Source organism: Mercenaria mercenaria, unplaced genomic scaffold, assembly GCF_021730395.1.
Source record: "Mercenaria mercenaria strain notata unplaced genomic scaffold, MADL_Memer_1 contig_3369, whole genome shotgun sequence".
Lineage (NCBI taxonomy): Eukaryota > Metazoa > Mollusca > Bivalvia > Venerida > Veneridae > Mercenaria > Mercenaria mercenaria.
In genome coordinates, this window is record NW_026461498.1 from 22,173 (window position 1) to 43,043 (window position 20,871).

At 34.6% G+C, this 20,871-nt stretch overlaps 1 protein-coding gene across 1 annotated transcript in view; it reads left to right on the plus strand.

Moving 5' to 3' along the window:
- The window catches only part of LOC123531443 (interferon-induced very large GTPase 1-like), a gene marked incomplete at its 5' end in the record, with an annotated part of 58,098 nt that overhangs the window by 21,524 nt on the left and 15,703 nt on the right, over nucleotides 1-20,871 (plus strand). Inside the window, 3 exons of the mRNA XM_053534100.1 lie at nucleotides 1,719-1,859; nucleotides 4,846-4,914; nucleotides 5,486-5,623. Of these exons, the coding sequence (XP_053390075.1) occupies nucleotides 1,719-1,859; nucleotides 4,846-4,914; nucleotides 5,486-5,623 (348 nt within the window). The remainder of the gene's footprint in view (nucleotides 1-1,718; nucleotides 1,860-4,845; nucleotides 4,915-5,485; nucleotides 5,624-20,871) is intronic.

Consider the following 20,871-nt stretch of genomic DNA (forward strand, 5'->3'; position numbering starts at 1 on the left):
GTTACATTTAAGTTAGAGTATTTGGATAAGCACTTTTTCTGCGTGCATTTCATTATATACAGCTTGATGTTGTGTTGTTCATGGATACAGTGACAAATGCACTTGTTATAAGGGCTGCCACCTTAATAATAAGAAATAATTAATTTGAATGAATAAGTATCTGTGCTTTTGATTTACAATGGTCGGCATTAATTTGATGGCAATCTTGAACACGAAATTTGGTGCAATTTGATCTGCTTTGATGTAGTTGTCTTCTTTGTTTTAGATTAACTTTGTGTCTTTGTGAATGACTGTTGTATCCCCTTTCAGTTTAGCGTTCTTTTCTTGAAACCTATTATATTGTCGTTGTATTTCAGTTGTATTCCGTATATCTTGCTGGATAAGCTTGTAATAAGTTTGACATTTTCATTTATTTTCTAAAAACCAACGAAGATTCATTCCAGAAGCGGCATAATCATCAAAACTGCTGTGTTTAGATGTAGAATTACTTGTGTGTTCTATTTCAAATGTAAAGCATTATTCTGTGTATACATATAAACATGTTTATTTCGTGTTAACATAAAATATATGAAGTAATTGTTCATGTTTTTATATTTTTGTTAATATTATAAAACCGATCATAGTCATAATTAAAAGATTTTTAAATTGGTGATTCATAATCTATTTCAAATGACAACGACTTGCACAAAGTGGATGAAAGTAATAACATCACAAGAAGATGAGTTTTCATTAGCATGTGATTTATTGACAATAATACATGCTTTTTTTTTTCAAGTCTACGCCCCATTTGAACACACTGTGTTTGTTGTAGTGTTTCAACGGCTGTACATGTCTCGATATAAAATGATGTTATAGAAAAACACCAGAATGTTCTCTAAGTGATACTTGAATTAAAAATAAACTACACATTATATACATTTTGTATTAAATTGATTGACACTACATATTGTACTAAATTCGTTGGCAAAGTGACACAATTCACTCTATTGAATAACAATAAAATGACATAAAATAAATTTATTGACACGATAAAATGTGGTGCTAAAATGATTGGCAAAGTAACATTATGTATTAACATGAATGATATATTCCACTACAACAATTTCGTTAAGTATTACTCAACTCTATTTAAACAAGGATACGGTTATTACATTTTGACAAAACAATTCTGTAGATCATTTCAATTATTATAATGAACACTCAGGTTTTAGATTGTCCAGTTACCAGACCCACTTTATATACCGTTGTCATTTGACATTACCATGTACAGATCTGCTTAAGAAAAAAGATGATTTCAAAGACAATTAGGAAACTTATATTGCCACAAATTGGTAGCTCTGTTTTTGCAATCGATGCAAATCTGGTCAATACAAAGCATGTTGATTTGTATAAACATAACACCAGTAGTTAGCACCATTTAAACAGTTAATCAGGTGAAACTACATTAATTGGTGTGCTGTTTATTGACGGTTGTATTTTTCAACAATTTGGTTGCCATCTTGGCGATCACTTTAAATTTCTGCGTTTAACAAGGGAGATATTGTTTACAACAACATTTATCATAAATGTTATCCATTATCCTACACACTCATTTAAAAAAAAATATTTTTATGTTATCCCAAACAGTTGGGTCTGAGAATCTCTTTTATTATCTCTTTTTATTTCATATATATTTTGTCATATCAAATCTCATCTATTTGAACGATTTATAATTGTAGCAGCAAAGCGCGCTTGCAGTAGAAAAGAACTGAAATGTAAAAGACGTTCTCTCGTTGTCTACACATGCATTCTTACCGAAGATGAATTAGCAGAAGTGGTATCAGAAAAGCAACCCCACAAACAACAACTTTATCAGCATGGTAAAAATCTTCTATTGTTTTCTTTCATTTGATGTTCATCGTCTATATGAAAATAGGGTCATACAATACATGCATTCTTATTGATACTTTAAACAATACGAAGCGACAATCTGAACTGATGTCGTGACAGGACAGAATATCAAATTATTAAGTTTCTGAGTCTCATTTGCTCCTTTTGTTTCTGTTTACTGGTTTTAATAATAAAATGAACGTTCTCAGTATCCTTAATAGATTGGGCAATATAAGTAGCACATTTAAATGCACATCTTTACTGCTACACGTGAAAATGTAGGACTTGGAATTTATGCAATCTACAAGAATTTTATGCGATAATTCATCAGTAGTATTTCAAAGAATTGAGAACGTCCAAAGTTTTCTAAACAGACTATTATAATTGTAACTTGCGTTCGATAAACTAATTCAATGGAAAATCCAAATGTTTCATCATTAAGATGTTCATCTAATTTAGACAGGAAATATTTTATTAAAATAGAAAATATAGAAAACCACAGGTCGCCCAACAAGTGATATATCAACTCAACATTTAAACATGAAACATATACAGAAATATAAATCAGAGACATCAGCTGATAGCTGATGTATTCATTTTGAGGTGTTTATGGAACCAATACGCAGAGTGCAATTTCGTTGAAATAATGGGTTTACCCTAAACGAAAAAGCCATTTGCAGAACTAAAAAAAAAACAAACAAAAACACGCTCTCACTACGCTAATGTTCAGGCATATGTTAAACGCAGCCAAGGAGCGAACTCACGGCCACTGTACTCGAAGCGGGCGTTCTTTCTTTAGGCTAGCAAGGTGGTTGCAGCAATCAGACCTCGATGGCGCTGGCAGGAATGATAAAATATCTAAGAATTTTAATGATTGACTGTAGTAAGTCACGATCACGTAGGCATAGTTTATGTTTATTTTAACTTTTTACTGAACCATAGCGACAAGAATCATGTAGAAGTTTATTCATCCGATTAGTAATGAACTGTGCAGTTTGGATCCGCATGACATATCATAGGTGTCAGGATACACATAAATCAGATATCTATTTGTATTGGGCAACGGAAAATAATACAATAACGCCATTCTGTGCTAAGACTCAGCACATATTCTTGAACATTCTAAGTAAATATCAACTAATCGCCTAGACCCTCTCGGGAAGACGCGTCCTATAGTAATTTAGATAATGGACAGATAGTAAAATCTCAGGTTTGATCAGAGGCAAATGATAAAGTTTCAGTAGTTTATCTGTCCAACAAGCTGAACTGACTCAGTTTAAATTTTCATTTATTCATAATAAATAAAATTCATATATTACACAAAAAAGCCCTGTTAACAACAAAGTCACTATGTGTGATCGTTCCTAAATTAGACGGAAGTTAACTAAATCAAATGAAAAACAAACGCAATTAGTGTGTTGTGTGCAGAAACAAATTTCAACCATAAATTATTGCGTTCGCCCTGTGCTCGTCCGTCTTTCGTTGCGCGGTGTCAACAATTTTACTATTAAAAGAGAGAAATGTAGAAATATCACAGACCATCCCAAAAGACAATAATGAAAATGTTTCGGGCTGGGTTTGTTTGAGTCTGTTCGTGGAGAGTGGTTGAAATGCATGCTACCCGGCCACATTCACTAGCCGCTCTCTCTAGAGGTCTTTATCTGGCTTAATCCTAATGACAAACCTGGTCAGAATTTTTCTGTTAATAAAATCTCGTACTAATTAGAAAATACGTTATTTGTGTTCAAAAACTGAGTCATTAAGTCAGATAAATAATTAAAAATTATTTGTTAACACGCTAGATAACGGATTTCTACTTAAGTTTGAAATTACGATATCTAAGGTCAAAACCTTGGTCAGAGAGATAGTTTTTAAAACCCTAGACGCAATATTTTCACATGCTCGTCATAAAATTCGTAGGTCCATTTTGAAGCTTGAGGACAAGGTCATAAAGTCAAGTTATAGAAAAAATTTCTTCACATCCAAGATTCTATATTTTCTTCCTCATTTGCATAGATGTTTGTCTGTGAAATCTATGTGAAAAGCTGGATTATTTGAGGTCAAAGCTAGGTCACTATGTCACATCGTAGAATATCCTTGTTGACATTTTAGAGGCCACAGTTTCTAATTGTTCTTCATCAAACATTGTCGAAATGTTTGCATATCGGGGCTGATTTGACAGACAGATCACATACGATCATTTAATATTTGTTGCTGTGCAAATTGTATTTGTCTTCACCAGAAAATATTCATATTTTTCTTTTCTGTAGGCTATGGAAAGAAAATGTAATTTTGAATTAATATTTTGGGCAAAGACATCTATTTATTGGTTGTAGCATTAGAGAGTGGCAGTATCATTGCAAGACAATACATTTGAATAAAGTAGTTCGTAACCATTTTATGACAAGTTTTATGTCTTTTAGAAAAGCATATGGTTACAATAGAATGTTACAATGCTCCAGAAAAACAGTTTTCTTTATAAGTTTGTGCCACATAAAATGGTAAATTATACCAGTACAAAATTGACAAGAGAATTGCATTAAGCTATTTATAGTAATTTTATAGATACAAAATTGTTACATATGTGGTTCTGGTAAAAGCGCAGTTAGATTCGCAAACAAATTCTGATTATTTGTTCCTGCTCAAATTCTGTTCCTGTCCATCATGAAAAGTTTCATATTTTCTTATGATTATGAAAAAGCGATTTAGAACGTTTGGGGAATAGACAATTATTACAGGTTGAAGCACTCACGATTGTTACATCGGAGAGGTAACATAATGTAAAATACAATGCATTTCATAACAATTGTATGACAACTAGTTTGAGATCTTCAAGAAAAGCATATAGCAACATAAAAATGTTGAAATTTTCCAAAGTAATTGAAACCTTTCAACAGAGGAATGGTCAAATATAAAAATCGGCAACGATCAAAATAAACAAGACGATTTTGTCACGGACTTTTCTATGTTTTCCAGAATCTTCTGATCCATATTCAGCGATACCTTCATGCATAAAAGAGCGAAACAGTACAAACGAGGAAAGAGGTCTGTATATTCATAACTTTTAGTCTTGTTCAATCTGCAACTAATTAAAGGTTTAAGTTTCTTGTAAGCTTGTATCTTGATCTCGTTCATAAAAATAAACGTACCGAAAGTTAACAAAGCGAATAGTTCTGAAATGGCAATGTTAGACATGTAACTCTCTACTGGAGATTGAGCTGTCCACATACTCGCGCAAGGATTTAGCTATAAAGTTAGATACAGATATTTATGTTCCAAATGTTCCAGATCATTATTTTTTAATTTCTATTTGCAAAACATAACAAATCACTAGACTACATTATTCAAAAGGACAAGAAAATAAAACAACACTGAACAACCTAAACGATAAAGAAATAAACAACACTTTGCATTTAAGTAATAAAGTAATTAATTAGTACTAAATGTAGTTTATCCCTCTTAAATACCGACCAGTTCATTGTAAGCATATCTAACAAAGGAATATTAACATACCATACTAAGCATTTAAAAGAAACTGTTCTTTAATCTTTTTTCACAAAACGACTAGAAACGTAAATTTAAATTACATCTTTTAACCATGTCGGAAATGTTTCAGCAAAGCTTGAAACACAAGGCAACCAAACCAATAGTTCTCAAGATGTTAGAAGTTATACTGGAACAAAGCCAGCTATTAGAATTGCCGCTTCACCCAGTGTTAAACATCAAGTCATAACTAAGAAGCCTTCTACACCAGGTATTTCCAAATTGTTATTTTATTTATACTGTAGATGATATTTCGTGCATCTTTATTATGCCTGTAAGTTTATTTAAGAAACTAACGTTTTATAAGGAAAGGTGAAATGATAAGGCACAGGGTCAATGTCTAAGAGATTGGAGAGTATATCGTTCAATATTGCCGTTTCATTGAAAATATCTTAAGGCTGTCGATTTTTAAAGTTACGACGATTCGCCCATCCAGTAAGGTCGACCACTTAATAAACTCTGAAGTTCCGATAATCTGACATTATTGTTATACACCTCTAAGAAATGTTATATTTATTACAATAAAATCGTGTCAGACCTAGATGTACAAATTCCCGTGTTTACTGCGAATGTGAAAATTTAAAATTGCGCTATTCAATCAATCTTGCAGTGTAACAGGTTCAGGCTATCGCCCTGTAGGATGGCCCAGACCATACGTGGGCACTACAAGGCCCATAATCAATATCTTCTCCACAGAACTGTAACTCAAACTTGTTTCATCGCAAAGTTGCCTTATCGTTGTCCTCGTATGTATCTCTATCCGCTGCTTCCTTTACCTATATACACAGACGTCACTCCATTTTGCCGATGGTCGACGCTTTTCTTTCCACGAGATTTTTCTATACTCTGTTTAGTCTGTTGTGTCGTCATTTCTAAGTTAACATACAATTGTATTACTACCCTTTGCAATAGAGACGTCGCACGATATTCTGGCGCACATCCGCCTGTCTCCATTGACATCGATGACAAAGCGAGATAACAACTCCAAGCGCTTGTTTACTCCTGTTATGAAGACGTTGTGATAACGTCGACGTCATTTTCATTATATGCGCAAAATTAAGTCTAAATTCTACATACAATTATAAGCTATGGTGGCCAACCTGCACGGGGTTGCTATGATGATTAATAAAGGTCATTTACCAAGTCAATTTTAGTTAGAGAATTGTATGCATGTTTATCTGATATTGTTCTACAAAATGATGAATTTTCATAGCAGTACAATTATCTGTAGATATCGACGTTGTTCATAAATGTATTGCTCAACACTTGTATATTAATCAAATTCTAAAGAAGAATATAAAGTGACCAAGAGCAGTAATAGTAGACTCGGTTTGATTGAGTATTTTAAAAAGTAATAATGGACACACCCATCAAGCCCCACTAGCACCATCTCAAGCAGCTCTCTATTGTTTACAAATTACTTGACTAATTTATCGAAAAGTACAATGTAATAAAACAAAACAAATACTGGAAATAAGGTATTAAACTGATAAGATAGGGGATTGCGTGGCTGACAGGTTAAAGTTGCTGATTTTGAATCACTTGCCCCTTATCACTCGGGTTTTAGCCTCTCTCGGGGCGTTGAATTTTCTTTGTGAGGAAGTCATCTAGCAGGCTAACGGAAGGTTGATGGTTCTATCCATGCAGGAAAGGCAGGAAAGTCGTCAAATGACCTTAAATTTTGTCGTTGTGACTTTTAATCTAATAAAGGACCTGATTGTTTGTTTGCTTGTATTGGGTTTAATGCCATTTTAACAGTATTTTAGTTATTAACGTCGGGCAGTTAACCTAACCAGTGTTCTTGGATTCTGTACCAGTACAAACCAAAGCGGGCGGGACAGAAAGCCTGATGAAATACTTAATTTGTACCAGTTTATTGTGTTATATAAAATGGTGATCATTTGATAAAAGATAATAGGTAAGGGTAGGTTTCTCAGAAGCACAGAGAACCAAACAACACAGCATCAGAGCGATGCATTTGCAAAGTAGGCCCACAACAAAAAGAAGTCGTAATAGAAACGTTTTACAGACGGGTTGCTTCAAAGATCTAACAAGTACATATAGATTTATGCCAAAATATTTACAAACCACATGTAGTTACTTATGCTAAAGTATAATTTTATGCATTTTAGAATTTTATTTTCCTGTTATTTTTCGCTTTTTACTAGACACATTAATTGTTTTATTTAAATTTGTACCAAGATGGACTTTTTTTCAACCAAGCGTAAAATATCACGAAATCAAAGCAATATTTTTCGAGATGTTAACAATGATATTGGAAAAAGCATGCTACAAGAATGTCCTCTTCAATAAGTGTTAAAAACTTGAGCCAAAACTGAAAGCCCTACTATACCAGGCATTTCCAAATTATTATTCATTTATACTGTAGATGATATGGTGTGCATCACATGGTGTATTTCAGATACTAACTTTTATAAGGAAAACTATTTCACCTACGACGACAGTTGAAATTATAGAATCTAGGTAAAATTACATGTACTGTTTATGTGTATTGTTGCGCTTTCACTGTCCTCTTTCTTTGCAAGTTTTTAAAATCTTAATTTGTATATAATGATCATAGTTTCAGCATGTTATTAAAAACTTCTTTACAACATAGTTGTGTTTTGTATTGACATCTTGCAGTTAAAACAGTTTAATCGCCTCGGATAAGTTTGTTGTTGTCATTGCAATTATTGTCAAATTGCAGTGAAAATTTGATACAATGTTTTTGAGTATTTAGTAAGAAAACGTAACAACAGTAAAAAACAGACGTAAATTATTGATCCTTGAAAGAAAAAAAGATAACACTGAAATCTAAAAATAAAAAATGGAATTTCAACAAGTCGAATGAAAATGTTGCAGTGGCTTTTCATGACGGTAGGTAGGTTGAGCCGGTTCTTTTGCCGTGGACAGCGGCCCGTAAACCGGGGAGGAGGGTCCTGAATGTTGAGGTCCCCCATAGCTCCCCGGAAAAGTGTTACTTGCTTGTTTTCATGTATGCATCCTCTTAACGAGGCATGGATGCTAATACACATCTTTGGCCTCTAATTTGGTGTAAACAATTTTGGCGATCGTATTGGCCCGATACGATCAATTGGCTAGTCATGTCAAGCCCTAGCAAATCTGACTTAAATTATGTTTATATCTTTCTATTATTCATGTGAAATAGTATTTATCATTTCTACATAAACAAGATTGCAAAATATCTGGCCGAGTAAATCACTATAGTATGCCTTATATGTATGACCTGGATATCCACTCTAATTACATGTTCCTTTGTTGGACACGGCTGCAGGTGAGAGCTGCGAATAAAGAATCTGAATAATTTGATATGGTAAATATAAATAAAAAATCGAACGCATACCGATACAGACTCTGGCGGCAAGGACGGTGAGAATTCTCCTCACCGGTCGAATGCTCATGACAAGCATTTCTCCTTTTATGATTAAAAAGATACATTCCAGTGTGTAGCTGTTGCTTCAAAGTCAGTCAAGTAATTGCGAACATGGGGCTTGGTCGTGGAGATTTAAAGACCAGTTCTCCCGAACAGAATGTACTTAGCATGACATCGTTTTTCAATCACCTATGTAAGTGTATTGCACATCGTGCTCTGAATTCCTAAAGAATTCCTAAAGAAGGGTCATTCGTTGTCCTGATCTTGCTGCTGTATCTTGGTGTGACTAGCCGATTGATCATATCGGCCCAACTCCTAAACGTCTTCTCCGAATTTTATTCCAAAGATGTGTATTTGCATCCAACCCTTAAAAGATATCACATACATGTAAGCAAGCATGCATCATCTCTTCGGAGTTCTATGTGGCGCCCCAACAACCAGGATTCTCCTCCGTGGCAAACGGGTGGTTCTAATTGTTTGGTGTCGTACCCGTCTGCATTGAGATACAGCCTGTATTTTCTATTCCCCCACCGGCAAGTCGCCGAAACCAAATTTGTTAAAAGCATGTCAACTTACAAGAATTTTTTCCCACTTTACACAGACGGTTCGAAAATGATTTATAGATTGTTTATGTTGCTGTCAGCCAGCTTCATCGATAAAACTCCAGTCGGGACAAAAGCTATGCATTTAGCCCTAAATTTTGTATTGAAATGTAGTGAATGCAAGTTTATAATCTTTTCCGAATCTTTTTACGTTTTCAAGTCATAACAGAAAGATGGAAAACCCTTTGATTCAAAATTTTCTTTTCAGGTTTCATCCACTATCTTTCAAAAAGCCTTTAATATTATGTTGGATTCCAAATCATGTTTGTACTATTGGAAACCAGGATGCTGATTCTGCAGCAAAGAAATCCCTTTCAATATCACAGTCTAATTTGAAATAAAAACAATAACATATACTGATTTTACACGAAATATGAATGAACAGACTTTATCTGAATGACAATTCCTTAGTATAATGTTTCATTCAATAAACTTCATGATATAAAACCTGTGTTAGGTGAATGACTCAAAGGAAACAGGTCTGTTCACATATAGGAAGTTGTTCTTTCTCATTGTCCAATAGGTAAAACCCGTTTGAATCATTTCTATCTTCTGAGCAAAGAAGATCAATCTGAATATGTACCATTCAAACTGCACTCTCCCTCCTCCCCTTTCCCTCCTCCTCCTCCTCACTCCCGACTCCTCCTCCATCTCCTCCTCCATCCCCTTTCTCCCTCCTCCTCCTCCTCCCTCACCATTGCCCTCGAAATAGTCCGTGTTAATGGCTAAAATTCTAAATTCAGACTTTAAGCGCTTTGATACAACCAATACAGACTTTCAACGCATTGATACAACCCATAAAAGACTTTCAGCGCCTTGATTATCGAGAGCTGCATGTGCCGATTTGCCCAAAGGCATAAGGTATATTACACAGACACGACCTTTGAGAGAACTTCTCCTAAAGTTATGACTATACGCGCTGTGAAAATGATTGCCCAAGAAAAACTATTAACTTTGTTATTGAATCATAAGCTATATTTAGATGATATGGTTCCATTAATGAGTAATCTATTCTTTACTTCACAAGCTGTATTTAGATAATGTTAACATAACTTGAAGCAGTATTTGTCTTTGAACACATATTACTTGCGCAGATCCTTACACTTCGGTATCCAATATGACAGTGAATAAATGTAGACGGTAAACTATAATGAATAAAGTCAAGGCGACGGTCTGATCAATATAACAAACAGCAGTGTTCTGATTGGATACCACCCATTCCGATTGAATATTCAATCCGATAAAGATGTTTTTCTCTACCAAGAAGCATTAAATGCGTTAATCGATTAGTAAAATTATAAATGATTAAAATCTTCGTGTTTCCTCGTAAATAGCCGATGATAAATGCAGCAAAACTAGAATGTACGCCATAAGATATCTAATTATACATTAATGAGCCATAGTTTATAAATAGAAATGACACATGCTACCGTTAATTTTAATGGGACTGTATTTTATAAAATCAGTGAAAAACAAGTAAAAAATTGCTGCAAGATGCAGCAAATAGATGGCCGCACGGCCCAAAAACACCCCCAAAGGGTATGTAATAGTCTTCTGTATCAGCGAAGGTATATTTCACCCAAGATGATAGTGAAAGTGGAATGATAGAGAATAAAACAGAACAAGCAGAAACTGCAGCTGCTAGATCTGTAGATGGGGCACACTGCTACTCAGCCCTGATTTAAAAACTTGTCACCTGAGAAAATTAAAAACAAGAGGGCCAAGATGGTCCTAGGTCGCTCACCTGCGAAACACCCCATAACAGTGTAAGCATGTTTGACCTAGTGATTTCATGGAAACAAATATTCTGGCCAATTTTAATTAATATTGGACCGAAATTGTGGTCTCTTGAGTTTAAACAAGTATTTTCTTAGATATGCACTAGTGACCTAGGTTTTTACCCAAGAGTGACCCATATTAAACCTTGACCTAGATTTTATCAAGGCAATTATTCTGACGAAATTTCATGAAGAAAAATACAGTCTCTATCGCATACACAAGGTTTTTCTTTGATTTGACCTATGACCTACTTGTTGACCCCAGATGACCCATTTTCAAACTTGGCCTAGATTTTATCAAGGTTATCATTCTGACAAAATTTCATGAAAATCAGTTGAAAAATACAGCCTCTATCGCATACACAAGCTAACTATTGACAGACAGACGCCGGACATCGAGTGATCACAAGAGCTAAAAATCAGAGAGTACAAAATTAATATGCCCCCAAGAGTGAACAAAATAGTGTGGAATAAATTTATTTCAAGGTAAATACAGTATTACAGCAATATAAGAAAATAAAATGCATTTTCATATTTTATCTGTAGATCTTCTATAAATCTTGATAAAGTTAACTTCACAGCGCAACAGTTTGCACAGCCAGACCAGGATTCGAACCTGGAACCTCACCAAAACACAAATTACCATACGTAATTTCCTCAATTTTGGGTTGCTCTGCCAATTGAGCTATCTGGCCAGTGGTACTGCAATATCCTAGCAATATCACTTCGATTTCTGGTTTTTAAAGCTGAAAGGGAGCACTAAAATGTGAAAAAAATGGTAATGGGGATTTTAGTAATCATCCAAGTTTTCTACCAGGTCAACTCTGTATATAAGCTGATTTACCACCTTTTTCTATTGAACCTGCTGAAATTCTCTCAAAAAATTAATTAAAATCCTCTTTTAATATTTAAAAGAAGTATTGTCACATATAAATACAAATTAGGTTAGAAACAAGGAGCTGCGTTCAATAAACGCTTGATGCCCCCAGTGGCATCCTTGTCGATACAAAGCAACCTTAGTCCAAAACAAAGTCAAGGTCAAACTGAGATCAGGTGATGTTTCAAGATGAGGAATGGTCACAGGTTTCATCTGTATTAGTATCGAATCATTCATGTAAGCGGTATTAATGCTAGACGAAACGGTCCCATTTGGTTAACCAAGAGATGGCCCATATAAAGCAACCTAAGTCCAAAATGAGGTCAAGGTCAAGGTCAAACTGAGGTCAGGTTATGTTTGAAGATGAGGAATGGTCACAGGTTACATCTGTATTAGTATCAATTCATTCTTGTAAGCGGTATTGATGCTAGACGAAACGGTCCCATTTTTGGTTAACCAAGAGATGGCCTATATAAAGCAACCTAAGTCCAAAATGAGGTCAAGGTCAAGGTCAAACTGAGGTCAGGTGATGTCTGAAGATAAGGAATGTTCACAGGTTACATCTGCATTAGTATCAAGTCATTCTAGTAAAGAGTATTGACGCTAGACGAGACGGTCCCATTTGGTTAACCTCGTACGGACAGACGAACAGACGGACGGACGGACAGGACGATCACTATATGCCTCCCGCATCAGTAGATGCCGGGGGCATAAAAAAGTTTGTTTCCGGTATCCCAACCTAGCTTCTGGCCGGACCCTAATTCTTTTTCATTGCTTTTGGAGAAGGTTTTTTTTTCAAATGTTTTAACAAAAAGTTGAAAAACTGCACTTTTTATGCTTTAAACATGGTCAGTGATGTTAGAAATCAACTTACTCAGGGATAAATTAGCAGGGGTTAAGGGTGTTACAATATATTGAAATTCATTTTATCATGATACATTAGTTTGGCAATACGCATATCGTATCATAGGCCTGTTTCACAATACAGAAACGATAAGTAATATCTTTCATACAATCAGTGTTAAAGATATTAACTAAAGAAACGTATCATTTATTACAGTTTCTTAAACTTTAAAGCAAAATTTTAAGTACTTTCCAAGAGTAGAGACATTGATTATTTTTCATTTTGTCACATGAATGCTTACTTACGGTACTCAATTCTTATCGCGATATGTACCGTATCGTTGCATCTGTATCACGATACATATTGTATTGTGAGACTAGCGTATCTTTACCTCTCTAGCAGGGCCAAGTAGCCCTTGGTTCCTAGATTTTGGGCTAGGTCCCTAAATTGTTGGAGAAAATGCCCTTATACCTGTTACACATTTATTTTTGACAGTCTGGGCCCCTAAATAAAAAAAGTTAATATATATCCCTGTTACTGATGCTCTAAAGGAATAACCCCCTTACTTGTATTTTTTGTACACAAAAAAAATAGTTTCCGAAAGGTCCCACTTAATAATAAAATAAAAAATATATTACTGACCTATCTACCTATTTTTCTTAAGCATGTTACTGGAAACAAATTTTTTTTAGGCCTTACAGTACATGTATAGCTAAATTGTAGTCATATAGGGTATCTTAAATACTACCGTATAGTACATGATTTTTAAGACAGGAAAGTGTGCAGATTGGAAATCATACACTGTTTTTCAAAGTGAAAGTATCATGTATTTGAATGGGACTAAAATTACATTTTCATTTTTTTATTGAATGTGTGCGTAATCACTCTATAAATCTATATCTAAATCTACGGAAATACTCCCAACAATCAATTTCTGATCATAACTAGGAGGTCGGGGCAGTTGTTAAAAACTAGGGAAATCTTCAAATAAATAAATGTAGCACAAAATATGCAATTAGTTGCGGTCTCTTTTGCAGAAAAACCTGAAAAATGTATTAGTGTCATAATCCAGGACATTGACTTTAATACCTTATAAATCTTCATCATTTAAATTCTATGTCGAAAGCACAATTGATTTGTCATTCATACACATACAAGTGTACAAAACACAATTTTCGTCTTGTAATCAAAACTAGCAGAAAAGTAGTGGTTGTTATTTATCATCAGGACCTATGTACCAGAAGACTGAGAGTCAAAATTTATCACGAGGTCTCAAATCGCCAATTATCTGGGCTATCAATGGACCCTATAATAAGATGAAATGCTCCCTTGTGCAGGACATTGGAATATGTTTAAAAATAGCTCGCTTTAATAATTGGAAAAACCTTGAACAGCGCCACCTGCCGAGTGTAACATATGTACATGTGTAGTAAATTCGCGCCATAAGTCACATGGTCTATTATTTACACTTTTCCGTCTTCAAAAAACTTCAAATTTATACTCATAAAAATTAAAAAACATACATCAAAATGCTACTCTGACTGCAACTCACCTCTATAAACCTATGCAAAATCCATGTTATTTATTTAATATTAAACTAGGTCATCACTTCGGGTGACTTGCTAGGACTTTGGTTTGTTCTACAATTTAGTTCAACACATGAATATTCAACTGGCACTAAAATGCACTAAAAACTTAAAGGCTGTATGATTTGTCATTGGCCTCGCCTTAAGTTACCTCTTTGGCTTTATATACCGGAATGACATGTTTTATGAAATCAAAAATCACAGGTTAAAACGGATATCTTCCAGTTATAACATGCATAGATAAAACAAATAGGAAAATTTCAAACAGATTGATCACTAATTTTTTCATATTTTCCGAAAATTCTGAGTGATCCATATTGGCAGAATGTCTGCGAAACAGGTCAAGGTTTTAAATTATATACAGTACTTATATGGACAATCCATGAATTCAAAGATTTTTTCAATCTATAATCTTACAGAACATTTGAAATCCTAGACCTGTTAATTTATCTATCTCTTTAAGCAAGCTTACTGTCACTGAGTGGCTGCTTTTTTTTAATTTTTGACATTTGCAGCCACAGTTTGACCGTCACAATATAAAACAAACTGTATCGATGTACGTCGGACCACAACATTCGACTATCTATCTTTTTATTATACTGCCTCACGCCTCTTTATTATTAGGATGTACAAATTCTCAACGACGCCGAGGCGGTCTCAAATTAATAAATTAAAATGCCTAATGTTTCAGTAACTGCAGGACATAGGGATATGTTTATAAATAGCTTCGTTTAATAATTGGAAAAACCTTACACAGCGCCACCTGCCAAAAGTAGCATATGTACATGTATGTGTAGTTAATTCGCGCCAAAGGTCACGTGGTCTATTGTTTACACTATTCCGTCTTTAAAAACTTCACATTTATACGCATTAAAAATGTTACTTTGATTGCAACTCACCTCTATTAACCTATTAAAAATGCGTAACTAAAGCATGCTATTTATTTATGTTTCATATTGATAGTGTAAGTAGGTCATCACTTGGGGTGACTCGCTAGGAGTTTGGTTTATTCTACAATTTAGATCAACGCATGTGAATTGGCACTCAAAATGCAATGTTGCCAAAACAAAATTGTTGGTAACTTACTTTGTTCTTGACAAAATCCACTTCAAAATATTTTAGTAAAAAAAGACGTCACACTGACATGTACAGCAAGAATGATATAGTTTTCACTGCGCATGCGCGAATGGCTGTGCGCGTATAACGTGAAAGGCTGAAAATGATCAAATCCGATTCAATATAATGCAAATTCTACAAATATTGCAAAATATTAACCAGAAGGAACAGTATTAAATAATATTAGTTCATTTATTGTTGCGATTACACGTTAGAATATTCACTTTCCGAGTGCCAAACGAAATTTTAACAGAAAATATGACTCGAAGGGAAAAGATTGTGAAAACCGAACCCAAGGCACATTCTTAAACCACCTCTATATGCCCGGCCCTGATGGGCCGTGCAATAAACATTACCAGTCCTGTGTACTTAATGACACTGCTAAATAAGATATCAGAGGTCTATTACATCAATTCGTATTAATGACCCACACGTTTCTAACAATTAAAAATTGTGTTGTTTGTTTTCTGGCAACTTCTTGTAACAAAGTTTTAGTATATGGTGACTTTGTAGGAAGATGATTTGTATTTTTAGTGTTTATGAATCAGCACATAACGACTGTATAGCACCAACAATCTGAGGAAAAAAGTTTAACAGTCATAAATCATAAAAGATCATTCTTATGTAAATAAATGAAACTGTATAAACGTTCCACAGAATGGCCTAACATTTATAGAATTCAGTAACCATATGTTTTAACATCATTCATTTATTACAGATCTGTACAATAACAGCCAAAATCTTAACACGACACGAAGTTACATCTGTAGTAGTTAAAAAATGCGAAGTAATAAAAATGATTACTTACTTTTTTCATGAGACAAATCACCTATTCTATATCAATGTTTTTGCGTTTTTAAATCTGACTTCTTTTTTTTGAAAATGCCATGTTTCTAATGAAGCAGGATATTTTGTGCATTAAATTATCCGGTTCAATATGCATATTAAGAGAAGATACGCGCTCTTCACGAGTACAATTGTAATGAAAATAGCGTATCGATAAAAATCTTGTACCTGAATAGTCCCTTTCACGCTTAATTAGTATGTAATCTTGTTTTACATCATGCCTTTTGCCTTAAGATCGTTATATGCTAATGAATGACTATAAATAGAAAATGTAAAGTGGCCGCTTTACTACTGTTACATCCGCCAGCGTTTATGGTTTTCCTTGACAATGCCATTTAGTATTCAGCTGCCATTACTGTACCTCCTTAAATACACACAAGCGCACATAACACCTCAGCCTCCCCAAAACAAGTATATACCGACATTCCCCCGCTAGGTATGTTTTACTTTTCACATGTTTCATATGTATATTGTGCCTTGCTATCCAATCCCGACTTTATTCACTATCCAACTAACACAAAATTACATCCCATAATTTTTATTTCATTTTACATTCTTGTATTGTCTCTAAGTATACCGTCATACCCCTCTCACATCACCCCATACGTCCAAAACCCACTAAACCACTCACTATTTTCAGCTTTTTCTATATTGTGTTTTTTTAGTTTGTTATCTCGTCGTGCCCTTTGAGACATTTTTTATGAAGAACATTCAGTTTATTAAGAAAGAACTCCACTTCAGTCGGTTCAAGTGTGCTTGAGTGGTGTTGCACTTTTCATTACCATTCATTAACAGGCTCAGTCATACTGAATTAAGAAGTAATTAATAGCAAAAGAGTGTTTTAACATTATCTATGCACGATTGGCGTATTGACTTCACGATGGGGAGTGAGTGAGTGAGTTGGGTTTCACGGCGAATCGGCACAAAATGGTCATATATCGCCGAGAAGAAGTCATATTGCAAACGACAACTGTAAAGCATAAACATTGATGTAAAAATGTAAAGCATACCTAAAAACATTCATGTACAAATGTAAAGAACACTATGAATAATGTAAAACAAATCTAAAAACATCCAAGTAAAAATGTAAAGCATATGTAAAAACAGTTATGTAAAAATGTATGTACGTGTGTGTTAAAATATCAACTGCAAACATAATAATATTGCAAGATGTAAATAAAAATAAGAAGTGTTAGATTTTTTTATATATTCCTATCAAATAACTCTTTCAAAGATTGAACGTCGTAATAATATGTACTGTGTTGTGTAGCACAGTCGATTAAAATATGTTTAATAGTTAGCGGTGTTTGACATGGTACACATTCGGGTTGATCTTCTTTATTCAAAAGATAAGAATGAGTCTGACGGGTATGATCTATTCGACAGCGAGAAAGGACAACTTCCTCCCTGCGAACAGATCCGTATTTACGTGCCATGTGACTGCATTAAAAAGTCTTCCATTACTAGCACTCAGTGTTGTTTTATTTTGGTGTCCTTTTGTTGGTACTTTTTGGCGCAAGTGATGTCGCGCATTTCGTCACATCTTGTGAACAGACTAAATCAGTCCGAGTCTGTTATTATTTTGCTTCATTATTTCCTCCTTGTTTCCAGGAAATTTCTTATAGATTTTCATACTTTTATCTTTTATTATCTCTAGATATCCCCTCGCAGCAACAGTCTTCCGCCTCAAAAAGATTATTTCAAAGTGAATGTTACTTGTTTAAATAAAGACACACCTTTCTTTTTATTTTTGTTAATCTGAGCACAAAGTGTTCGTTTGGAGCTTTTAAGATCGTTTGATGTCCATCGTCCTAAAAGTACATCTCCCCATAAACTATCAAATGCGCAGGAATATTGCTTGTCGTGTTGACTGCCTTTCAGAGTCCCTCAAATATATGTTGTTCGTACAAAATTCTAATTGCTATTACAACCAAAGAAAAATATCTAAATTTATCCTCATATTGATCATTTTGAAAATAATTTATTAGAAATGTTCCTTCGGTAATACACTTAGACCAAAATATTCTAAATCCTTCTGTTTTGTTTTTGTAAAAAAAAGAAAAAAAAAATATGGCTGCCAGGGCCAATTCTTGTTTTATCTATATGTTGCCGTGAATGATTTTAAATCTTCTCTAAAACCGTTAAAACGATTTAAAAATGATTTTACAATAATATTTCTAACAATCTCTTATAAAATCTCTTCAAACTATTCTGTTTTGATAAAAAGTATGGGTATGGCGGTATGGATTATGAAACTTTTAGAGCTATATGGAAAATAATGGTTTTTGTTTTCTCTCAAACAGCTGGTCCTATTCTAATATCTCTTAATTTTCACACTTTTTCATTCAAATCATTCCTTTTAGTTGCAAATAACATCTGTAAATAAAATCTGGAAAGTAGATCCCTCGGAAGCACCGAGAACAAGGCAAACAGTGAAAATTGCAGACTCGGTTTGATTGAGTCTGTTCATGAGCAGTAGTGGAACATGCAACACTGCCCACGCCCCCTAGCACTGGCTTAAGCAGTATTCAATCTTCAAATCTAAATGAGTTGAAATCAATGATCCCGAAGGACCAGAAAATATAACAACACTGAGATGAAGTCGGGGCGACTTTTTACGGCCGCCACACAGCACTTAACACCCGCTGTTGTGAAGTAAATAAAATCTGGAAAGTAGATCCCTCGGAAGCACCGAGAACAAGGCAAACAGTGCAAATAGCAGACTCGGTTTGATTGAGTCTGTTCATGAGCAGTAATGGAACATGCAACACTGCCCACGTCTCCTAGCACCGGCTTAAGCAGTATTCAATCTTCAAATCTAAATGAGTTGAAATCAATGATCCCGAAGGACCAGAAAATATAACAACACTGAGATGAAGTCGGGGCGACTTTTTACGGCCGCCACACAGCACATAACACCCGCTGTTGTGAAGTAAATAAAATCTGGAAAGTAGATCCCTCGGAAGCACCGAGAACAAGGCAAACAGTGAAAATTGCAGACTCGGTTTGATTGAGTCTGTTCATGAGCAGTAATGGAAAATGCAACACTGCCCACGCCCCCTAGCACCGGCTTAAGCAGTATTCAATCTTCAAATCTAAATGAGTTGAAACCAATGATCCCGAAGGACCAGAAAATATAACAACACTGAGATGAAGTCGGGGCGACTTCATGATGCCCATGTAAAACATCCTGATGCCCATGTAAAACATGGGCATCAGGGCAGACAACTTTTAATCTCAATATGGCTATATTAAAAAAATCTTATCCTCTTAAAGAATCAAAAATAATTTCAAACACATAATTTGTGGGTTACCTTCTACAAAATTCCTTAAAGCAGCCTGCTGATTGTAAGATACCATTCACATCCAATTTTGTTTCTTGATATTTTCTCTTAGTATCATATTGTCCTGCTGACCTCTCCCAGTCGAAATTACCCTCACCAGATACATAACCCCATTCCCACACCTACATCTCTAAGTATCCTTTCAACCTTGCAAAGCCATTCTCCGTTACCAGCCAAAATTAAATGGAAACGTCTGATAATCTGCTTGTCAGAATTGCATTTTAAAACATTTTCACATATATTTCTCTTACACACAGTTCCTAAATGTTCTTGATTTTGTACTTTTTATAATATACTTTCATCCGTCTTCCAACATCATTATTTCCTTTAAGTTATTCACTTCGAAATATTTTATATTTCATACTACTTTGTTTCACATTATTTGTTCTTACTCATCCCTGCCTCCCCACCTACCATGAAAAACACACAAAAATGTCCATACTTTCAGAACATGTTTCTGTTTTGCATCGAGCTTGATGTCTTCTGATGCAATTACTTGATGTTAAACCAAATGTCATTTCGTTTCGCGTAGGTATTTATAGTAGTATTAATTACATAAGATGGAACAATACAGCTTAAAAATATTTATAGTGGTACATGAGCTTGAATAAGTGATTAAAAGACCAGCGTAATGTCGTTTAACATATGTATTTTATGGTTTATTTTCTAGAATATCTTACATAATTCTTTGTCAGTGTCGTATACTTTCCTGTTTTTGTTTTATTAGGGCGGACTTGACTCCCCCTAATTTCTACATTTAGGCAAACATTGCTGTATTGTTGTTACCGACTAATGAAACCTAAGTCATGGTGACAGTGAAATTAAGCCCGACCGCTTAGCTAACTAAGGGGAGCCAGTTATACGGATCGCGGGGTCGCGATTTGATTCCCGGGTGATGCGTATGTTCTTCATGACGTTTTGTATTATATTTGCAATCATTCATCATATGGCTGCAATAGAATGTTAAAATACTCCAGAACAACAGTTTTCTTTATAAAGTGTGTGCCACATAAAATGGTAAATTATATCAGTACAAAATTGACAAGAGAATTTGCATTATTTATAGTAATTT